Raw genomic sequence first — 10903 nt, 5'->3', positions numbered from 1 at the left:
AGGCACAGCTTTTACCTCCCAAGAGTTCAAGGAGTATTGTCAGAGTGAAGGAATTGAACACGTGACAGTTACCACGGGATTGCCAAGGGCAAACGGACAAGAGGAACGTTTGAATAGAGTGATCATATCGATACTTTCCAAGTTATCAATCGAAGAACCTGCTAAATGGTACAAACATGTAGATAAATTGCAACGTATATTAAATTCCACATTCAATCGTAGTGTAAATGCGACGCCTTTTGACTTACTATTTGACGTAAAAATACGCGACGAAACCGATCTACGCGAAGTAATAGAACAAGAATTTCGATCGAAAGGAAGAGCGTAACGAAATTAGAGCTAGAGCGAAAGAGCAAATTCTGAAAGTGCAATCGGAGAATTGTAAGACATATAACCTCAGACGTAAGAAAGCTACAGAATACCAGGTGGGAGACCTAGTAGGAATCAAACGAACACAATTAGGTCCAGGCTGAAAATTACGAGCGAAATATTTAGGATCATATCTAATTGAGAAAGTTAAACCTAATGACACATACGATTAAAAGCGGATCTCACGAAGGACCTGTAAGTACTTGCGCTGAATATGTTAAACCTTGGAATACAGTTAATTAAAAGTAACCAATTTCATTTTTGTAAGACGTAAAATTAAATGTTAAATTAAAGTAATCAATTTTGTTTGTAAGACGTTAATTATAATTCGGCAATTTTATTTTTGTAAGATGCAATGTTAACAGCTGGCGTCGTGCGGGACGCACGATTGTGCAGAATAATCGAGTGTAGGAAGAGTATATGTTTTGTTTATAAATCTTTATTTTGTTCGCGCGTTTTTGACTATGACGATATGCGCTAGAGTATCAGCGCGCTTGCGAAAGAGGGAAAAGGTACAGAAAGGTTAGTAGAGTTAGTTAGTTGGAAGATAGCGAAACACGTGTGTGGCACGGCGAAGCGTTGAAGTGTGATTTGCGATTCTCTCCTGAATTATCGTCCATCAATATTGGCACATTTCCATCATTGGATTCATCTTATTTCCTACATATACAAGGCTTTAAATATAGAAGCTACTGAATAGCAAAAGGTCCGAATCAAACTATCTATCTTTCAGTATGGCTATAAATGTTAAATGTATTATTTACAAGAAATTGAAACTTTGACAATCATTTCAAATAATCGTATATAAATAGGTATAAAGAATATTTTTAATTAAATACTAAAGTTAGAGTAAAAAAGCTAGAGAAATCTGAAATTTGCTCGAAGTATTTTTCTCAGGATCATGTTTTAATTAAAAATTAAAATGTATAAGATCTTTAAACGAGATAATAGCTTCTGAGCATCGATATTCTATATATATAATATATATATATATATTATATATATATATTATATATATATATATATATTATATATATATATATTATATATATATATATACATATATATATATATATATATTAGGTATTGGAATTAATTCGTAGCGTTTTTTAATGAAAGAATGTTATTTATTTCACATGAGCATTAAAAAATACATTAATGAAAGTACTTCCCATCACTTGTAAAACGCTACGAATTAATTCCAACACCTAATATATATACACATACATATTAGAGAAAAAAAAAGAGAAGATAAACTGTCCAAGAAATTTAATTAAAAAGAACAGGCCTCGTATGTCTATAATTGTTCTTCTACATCTATATTAAATGTCACAAAAAATTCATTGAGATACCATAAGCTTCAAGCTTAGCACGGAGTACAAGATAAAGCTGAAGGCTTTAAGAATACTTAAGGCAAAAAATATACATTGGATAAGTGAAAACCTAGACAATCATTTTAAATAATCCTATATATGTAAAAATTTAATGTAGAAACTTGTATTTTTTATCTTATAAGCCAGACTTTTGCATAACGTTGTATAACGTATAAGGCATAAAACAAAAAAATTAATCAATCACAGCATGAAATGAAGGATTTGGATTGTGGTTGATTTTCTTATGCCTTTTTTCTGGTGCGCAAATAAAAATGGAATCCAACATTTCGAAAAAAAAGAAACACAAGCTAAAAATAAAAACAGAAGATATCTCAGAAACTTCTGGTATCAAAGAAGAAGCGCAAATTAAAGCGGATTCAGATCTTATATCGAAGAAGAAAAGAAGGAATCAATTGAATTTGAAGAGACAGCATCTGCAAAAATTAAAGAAACATTTGAAAATGTTTCAGTTGAAACTGGAACAAGTGAAGGTAACTATAAAAATAAAAATGCACATACAAGATTTCAAATAAATATTGAATATAATAGTTGATTATATAAAAAATTCTTCTTGTTTTATATTGTATTTTAGATTGTTTCTTTTTTTTCTATATTCGTTTGTTTTCGATAACTGATTCTATTTCCGTTTGCGGTTCTTCCTTCATTTCCTCCTTGATCTGTTCAGAACTCGTGCTGTATTTCTTTTTCTTCTTTTTAGACATTTCTTCGCTTTCCTTTGTTTCAATCTCTTCGATTAATGGCCTCTTCTTAATTGTCAGTGTTGAGTTTATAAATGTTGAATATTGCGTGTATTCGTTCTTAACTGGATATTTTTCAAATTTGGCCTTTGCTTTTTGGCAGTGCCACTTATCCGACGGATATTTCCTTCTTCAAGCACTCTTAACCGTGCTTCCAATTTCACTTTGTGCTCCGCGCCAAGTTCGAAGTTTGTAGTATCTTTTAATGCATCAACTCTTGTTGCTAAAGATGCTTTTGCTGCCAACATATCCAATATTCTGAATATTTTACCCTTGTTTTTATTTGAGGATTGTCGGACAAATTGTGAACTAACTAACTAACAGAATTATAATATTTTGTTTACAATATATATTGCGACATAATAACAAAAGATTCGACAATAGAATAATATGAATCAAAAGAAGCACTCACGTTGTAATGTAGAATAATTTAATAATTATTACTATTTATAGTAAACACATTTTTTGTCCTTTTTTAAATTTTCCAGTTTATATTTAAACAATCTTTGAAAATAGCTTAAAATCGTTTCTAATAAAATAGCACAGTTTGCAATGTATATACTGCAAATTATTCAATAATATTTATCAATATTTTTATTGCAAATTGTCACTTGTCACTTTACAAATGTATTTGAAGGTCAAAAGCGAAGGCGATATACAAGAACAGAAAGTTAAGGAAGTGTAATTAAATGTATATCTATGGTAGCCATAAATTTGATATGCAATATATATTTTCCATACACATATAAAGTTAAGGGGGGAAACCACAGTAAAAGTTTGAAAAAATCGAAAAAATTTTTTTTCGCTTATAAGGTGCTTTAGGGTCTTAAGAATAACATATCAAAAGATGGAGTGCTGCAAAAATTTCGGAATACCCAAATTTTCCATTCTGCGGCAACGCCTCTCAGGTATGCTCCGAGCGCCTTTTGTGATTCCGGCGCGCGCTGTAATTTATCAGTACGGGAGCAGGTATAATGGCGATGGAGAAGGAACTTCCCTCCGAAAATAAACGATAACTAAAAAGGAATGCGTAGATCACGTACAAAAACGCATGGGCACCCACCTCCGTAATTTGAAGAAACGCACAAAAGGCTTGGGAGGAAAAGGGAAATTGACAGGCAAACTGATCGACGAACTGTCAATATATTTCGGGTTAGCTATTCGTAGAAATTGCGAATCAGTCGAAAAAATGAAGACAGCTATATGGGCCACATTACTTCACAAAATACGGATAACCATCCCCAACACGACGATTGCCCGACTGGAGAAAATTCATGGTGCTCGTGGCAAAGGGCGAAATCTTCTAACACTTTGGCTACCTATACGCACAAATCACTAATGTCTGATATAGTTTATGAAGCAATTAAATCAGTTTACGAACAACTCACTACGGATGATCTTCTCACTCGCTGCATCGGGGGTTTCACTCAAAACAGCAATGAGAGCTTCAACTCGACAGTGTGGGCTTCAACTCGACACATGGCTCCGAAAACTATGAATTCCGGCAAAATAATCATCGACATTGCTACGAACATCGCTTCGTGTGTTTTTAATGACGGATTAATATCAATTTTACATATAATCCAGGTCATGGGCATGAAAATTGGCCCAAAAAGTCACGAACTATGCATGGACTTGGATGAGAAACGCATACAGAAAACGGAACGATCTTTGAGTGAGGGCGCAAAACAGGCCCGCATCGATCTGAAAACAATTCGAAAGGCCAAACAAGAGCAGGAGATAGATGAAGAAGGCCAATTGTATGGCGCAGGCATCGCAGATTAGAGGTATATAAAAATATTATATGATTTTACAGTACTTAAAACTTTAAACGCGTTTTTCTCGAAACCACTTTTTTTAAATTGGGCGGACACATAACTCGAATAAATCTTTACCGATCGATTTCAAATTTTGACAATATATTCAGAATACCTTTCTCTATGGAAGTGCGTAGGGTTTTTTTTTATATTACATGGTTTTTTTTTATCAACAATTTTATGGCGTTCTTTTTTGTTAGGTTAGGTAAATTTGCAAGTTTTCCTTAAAACGTGCACCATTTTGCGAAAAATTAATATATCGAAAAAATCCTATGTACTTCCATAGCTATTGATATATAGAATCTAAAAAACTGTCATTTTTTGTTCTAGGTCAAAAATTAAGGATAATATAAATATTAACTCTAGATGTCCGCCCATGGTCCCTCCTTCAAAAATAGGCGCCATCGGACAAGTGCGGCACAGCCGCCATTTTGTACCAAAAATGTATGAAAAAATTCTTATTTGTACTTCATTCATAATATTATAATGCTTATTTTACAAATTTTTGATTGATCATTTCATTGAGCCAAAAAAAATTCCCGAAAATATACTTACTTTTTCGTGCTCTACTGTGGTTTCCCCCCTTAATATGACTAGGATAATATATTCCAAATTTTGCTATGTTATTTTACTATTAAAACATAAATACTGTTTACTTGATTTTTCATTAGCATGGAATAAGGAATTTAATTAAAAAGGAATACCTCTTAAGGTTTATCTTAATTAATATTTTTAATTAATATTCTTTAATATTTCCGCTTCAAATCATTTCTTAATTAAACATCGTACATTTATTACAAGTATTATTAAATGCTTTACATATAAAATTTAAAAAGTAAGAATTTATACATAGCAAATATTTGAAATATCATGTGATTACAAAGTAGGTTTATTTTTCATACATTATTAAATAAATGTTTTGCGTATAAAGATAAAAATTGAAAACTTACTCTTAAATATGTTTTATCACATGTTTTATCACAGAGAAAGATTCATATGTTAAATGCTCTGCGTATAAAAATAACAAAAAATAAAATCTTATTAAACATGTCAAACATGTTTTATCAGAGAAAGATTTTTATATTAAATGCTTTCCGTACAAAATTAAAAAAATTAAAAACTTACTAAACATGTTAAATGTGTTTTAACTTACTAAACATGTTAAACGTATTTAAACTGAGAAATATTAACTATTCAATGTGATACTTCCAAACATAAAAAATGTTACGGTTTCTTCTGTTACGTCCAGGCCCCAAGATTCTTTTATTTTGAAGGGAAGAAGGAATTGGAAGAGGGCCAAAGAAGGGCGCGCGAATTCATAGAACGGCCCACATTCGAGCGGCGACGAAGCGCTCTTTCCCCCTCCTTGAGCACCGCCGTCGTCGCTACTCGACTGTAGGCCGTCCTACGAATTCGCGCGGCGCGGCTTAACCGCATATTGGCTTAGACGTTTCCTTTTTTAATTTGAAAACTACAGCGAGTATCTCAAATGGCATAAGAATTTTTTGTTTCCTTTGATCCATTCTCCACCCCCAATATAGCCTCGACCCATCTTAGAGACACTCTGTATATATATATATATATATATATATATATATATATATATATATATGTGTGTGTGTGTGTACGCCAACAATAATAATACTAAAAAATTAAGCTAATATCTAGGTTTTCTGATGATGTATGTATGTGTTTACGTGAGGTAAAGTGGTGTGGTCGAAGAGAGGGAGAACCTTGCCGATTCGGCGAGGATTTCAAGTGATCAGAAAATCTTGTCGAAGGATCTGTTGTTCTCAGAAGGGACAGGGAAGGGAGAGAGAAGAGAAATTGCGGGCTGTGGAGAGTCTATCAGAGTAGGAGAGTAAGAAGGGGAAGGAAATTCGAAATTCAAGGAAGGGTCTGAAGGTGTATTGAAACTATCAGTTAATTTGTCGGTAAGATCTATTACAGGGATGTCAGGGGATTGATCCCGATATTTTTGGCGCAAATGAATTTTGCCTTTTTTTTAGTTGATGACGGGCTTGAGAGGAGATAAATTGCCCGGTCTATATCTGCATAATGGGGGACGTTAGCTTTTTTGAGTTTCTCGAGCTTGGCCCGTTTCCTGCTCTGTATCTGTTCTGCCAAACCATCTATTAAAATTTTCTCTCGTTAGTGTCCATAACGGATAATTAGAAGAACGTAGAAGGAGAAGATAATTCCGAAGAAAAGAGAGGAAGAGAAAAATGTTTCAGGAGTTATGTTTTGGCTCTAGGGAGAGTTACTTAAGGCGTTTTATTGGTTAAGTAACTGTGAATACGGAAAAGGTGAATTACTTGAAGCGTTTTACCGCTTAAGTAATTCGGAACAGAGAAAGAGGTGAATTACTTGAAGTGTTTTATCGCTTAAGTAATCCTAAGTAGAAAAAGAGATGAATTACTTGAAGCATTTTACCGCTTAAGTAATCCTGAGTATAAAAAGAGGTGAATTACTTGACGTTTTATCGCTTAAGTAGAGGAGACCGGGGTCAATTGAATATAGGGATAAATAAAATAATCGAGGCTACACAAAACACGCGAGACATGCGTAAACGTGTCTGAGCACGCAGTAGCGACTGCCGAAAGTCTGCTGTAACATCTTGTTGCGAACACATCTATGATAGAAGTTATGCCACAATTTAAAAAAATTGTACACCTAAATAAATATTTTTATTCTTAAAGTTTTTGTTTTATTATCGTATATGAATGTCTGAGATATTTGATTTTTACTTAGATAGTAAGTGTAGTTCTTAATAAAGTCCAACAGATTTTTTTTGTTTATGTGTCTCTGTTATCGTATATTGTTAATGTTTTTAAAAAATGAACGGATGGGGATAATAGATTAACCACAGCATCGAACTGTATGACTCATTTAGTGATGACTCTTATAATACTTACTCAAAATGTTATTCCTTTAAAGAGATTTTCCTTAGTGGTAAATGTTATAAGTTTAGTTCCCTCATATCCAGTCTCGAAAACACTTCGACGTGTTTTTGCACGAAATGAACAAAATTTAAAAAGAAATATTGTTTGCCCTGCGAAGCGAATGTGTTTAAAATATATTTTTATAAAAGTTTTATTAATATGTAGTCAAAGATGTAACTTAAAATACATTAATCTTAATTTTAATAATCTTAGTCGAATTACTCCGGTCTCGGGACTAGTTGAATCAAATGGAATGCGTTAGAAAAATTTATTTTTTCATATTAGTTATCAGTTTTCCCTTATTATTAAAATATTATTAGGTAGTCAAATGTATGTAGTAACTGGTGTAAAATTCATTTTTTTCGAAGTCTTAATTTTGTCTGTAAAAATTCGAAACTGAAAAATGAGTCTATTAGCTCCCTTAATTCGGAGCAGAGAAAAAGATGAATTACTTAAAGCGTTTTATCGCTTAAGTAATTCTGAGTAGAAAAAGAGGTGAATTACTTTATCGCTTAAGTAATTCGAAACAGAAAAAGAGGTGAATTATTTGAAGCATTTTATCGCTTAAATAATTCGGAGCAGAAAAAGAGGTGAATTACTTGAAGCGTTTTACCGCCTAAGTAATTAAGAGTAGAGAAAGAGGTGAATTACTTGAAGCGTTTTATCGCTTAAGTAATCTTGAGTAGAAAAAGAAATGAATTACTTGAAGCGTTTTACTTACCGCTTAAATAATTCGGAGTAGAGAAAAGATAGACAGGATGCATCTGTGATTAAAGAGAGAATAGATCGAGAAGGAATAAGAGAGCGAGAGAATATTAATGGTCATATAACGTTGAAATTAAAGTAACATGAGAAAGAGAAAAAAAGAATTTGTTCTTACTGTTTACTGAAAGTAGCGGCGAACGTTAGCAGGAGTCCTTGTTGATGTCTCAGTGGTGGCTCAGTGATAGCTTTTAATTTGGGGTAAAAGATGTCAATGTGGACTATTAATTTTGCTTGGATTGCACTGAGCCGAAAACCTCGCACTTGGAATAGTTAAACTTATCAACTGATTTTGAATGTCACTTATGAAAAATTTTTTTCTCGAAAGATTTGTTTTAACTGACTCTCTTTTCCGAAGGGCCACATATATATATATATATATATATATATATATATAATACATACCTGTATATATTAGGTGTACAAATAAGTTTTAAAGTGTTTTTTGTGTAACGTATAATTTAAACTTAGAATTCAAATATTTTCGCGCTCTTTTGATGTAGTGGCGCTTAATGTATACTATTAAAAAACATAATTGACTTCACAAAATTGACTTCACAAACTTAACCTCAAAATTAAATGGTTTTAAAATGGCGAGCGACAAGCAATTTATTCGACACTGCATTCGATATGAATTTCATAAGGAAAAAGCGCTGCTAAAGCATGTGAATCAATTTGTTCTGTTCTTGGAGTCAATGTTGTATCCAAAAGTACGTGTGAGTTTTGGTTTAGGCGATTTAAAGAGGATGATTTTGATGTTAGCGATAGAGAACGTAGTGGTGCTCCTCAGAAGAATACAAACAATGAATTGCAAGCATTACTCGATCAAAACTCATGTCAAACACAAAACGAACTTGCACAGTAACTTGGAGTAACTCGACAAGATATTTTAATTCGTTTACGGCAGATGGGAAAGATTCTGAAGGAAGGAAAGTGGGTGCCGCATGCATTAAGTGAAAAAAACAAAAATGATCGTCTTGAGAAGTGTTTGAATCTGAATAATAAACAGCATAGAAAATTTTTCTTGTGGAAAATCATGACAGGTGATGAAAAGTGGATTTTTTACGATAATCCTAAAAAGAGAAAATATTATGTGGATCCAGGACAACCCACTACATCAACGCCAAAACGCAACATCCACAGCAGCAAAGTTATGCATCTGGTGGAACATGAAGGGTGTGCTATTTGAATTGCTCCATCCGAATGAAACGGTTAAGAGTGATCGCTACAGTCAACAATTGATCCGTTTAAATTAAGAAATCGAACGAAATCGTCCATTTACTGGCAAAGGAAATGTCCTGCGAAATTGCTTCATGACAACGCTAGGTCTCATTTTGATATAAACCTGTAAAGAAAACGTTGCTAGCTCTTGGTTGGGAAGTTCTATCGCACCCGGCGTATAGCCCAGACATAGCCCCTTCTGATTATCATTTATTCCGGTCAATGTAAAACGCCTTGTCTGGTTTCGAGCATTTAAAGAAGTGCGAAAATGGGTGGATAATTTTATCGCATCGAAAGACGAAACCTTCTTCGCTTCTAGAATTCGCAAGCTGCCCAAAAGATGACTAAAGGTATATAGATAATGATGGAGATTATTTTGATAATTAAGTATGTTTTCGTTTTTAAATAAATAAATATTAAATTTCATTAAAAACGTTTTGTACACCTAATATTGGGTCGTCTAAAAAATATCCGGTTTTTTGTTCAATTTTTGAATGAAATTTTTCTTTATTGAAAATCAATTTTAATCAAGTATATATTGGCCATTATTATCTATAACCTTTTGCCATTTTTCGGGTAATTTCATAATTCCATCCGTGTAGAACTTTTGTGGTTTATCGGCGAAAAACTTTTTCAAGTGATTTTCGGCAGCTCTTTTGTCGGCCAATGTTTTTCCATCAAGAGAGTTCTGCAGAGATCGAAACAAATGGTAGTCAGACGGTGCAAGGTCCGGGCTATACGGTGGATGCATCAAAACTTCCCAACCAAACTCCCTCAATTTTTGGCGCGTCATCAAAGATGTGTGTGGTCTGGCGTTGTCATGATGGAAGAACACCTTTTCTATTAATCAATTCTGGTCGTTTTTTCTTAATCGTTTCCTGTAATCTATCCAGTTGTGAACAGTAGAGCTCTGAATTAATCGTTAGGCTATGTGGTAACACCTCATGATGGACGACTCCCTTCCAATCCCACCATATACATCATCTTATTTGCCATCAATCCAAGCTTTGAAGTCGTTTGTGGTGGTTTGCCGCGCTTATTCCATGATCTTTTACGAACAATATTCTTGTATTTCACCCATTTTTCATCGCCTGTGATGATTTGCTTCAGAAATGGATCGATTTCGTTGCGTTTTAGTAGTGTTTCGCTGATGGAAATTCGATCAATCAAATTTCTTTGCGTTAATTCATGTGGCACCCAAACATCGAGTTTCTTTGCATAGCCAGCCTTTTTCAAATGATTCCAAACCGTCATATGGTTGATTCTTAGTGCATTGGCTATCTCCTGACAGCTCACATGCCGGTCTTGCTTGATCAGTTGCAAAATTTCATCGACTTTTTCAGTGACTGGCCGACCAGAGCGAGGTCGATCTTTGACATCAAAATTTCCAGAACGAAATCGAACAAACCACTCCTGCGTCCTGCGTTCACTTACAGCATCCGCGCCGTAAACTTCACAAATTTGTCTGCATGTTTGTGCTGCGTTTTTGCCTTTTTTGTAGTAAAAAAGCATCACATAGCGTAAAGTTTCTTCAGATATTTCATTCATTTTCAAACCAATATAACTTTTGACACGATTGATGAATCACTAAACTTTGTTTACAAAAAATGTAACCTAAAATGTCATCTTTCAGACGCGCGTTCGTTTGACACAATCGGATT

The 10903-nt window shown here is 33.7% G+C and overlaps 1 protein-coding gene across 1 annotated transcript; it reads left to right on the top strand.

Moving 5' to 3' along the window:
• Positions 1 to 1501: 1501 nt before the first annotated feature.
• Positions 1502 to 5587, top strand: LOC147906476 (uncharacterized). The gene is made up of 2 exons (XM_087416530.1): positions 1502 to 4287; positions 4648 to 5587. Exon 1 carries the CDS (start codon positions 3704 to 3706, stop codon positions 4283 to 4285), a length of 582 nt encoding a protein of 193 aa, XP_087272656.1. The 5' UTR covers positions 1502 to 3703; the 3' UTR covers positions 4286 to 4287; positions 4648 to 5587.
• Positions 5588 to 10903: the final 5316 nt, after the last annotated feature.

The sequence above is a fragment of the Acromyrmex echinatior genome, unplaced genomic scaffold, assembly GCF_024713525.1.
Source record: "Acromyrmex echinatior isolate Ae372 unplaced genomic scaffold, ASM2471352v2 Scaffold28, whole genome shotgun sequence".
Classification (NCBI taxonomy): Eukaryota; Metazoa; Arthropoda; class Insecta; order Hymenoptera; family Formicidae; genus Acromyrmex; species Acromyrmex echinatior.
Note: the sequence above shows the minus strand (reverse complement) of the source record. Positions and strands in the feature narration are given on the sequence as shown.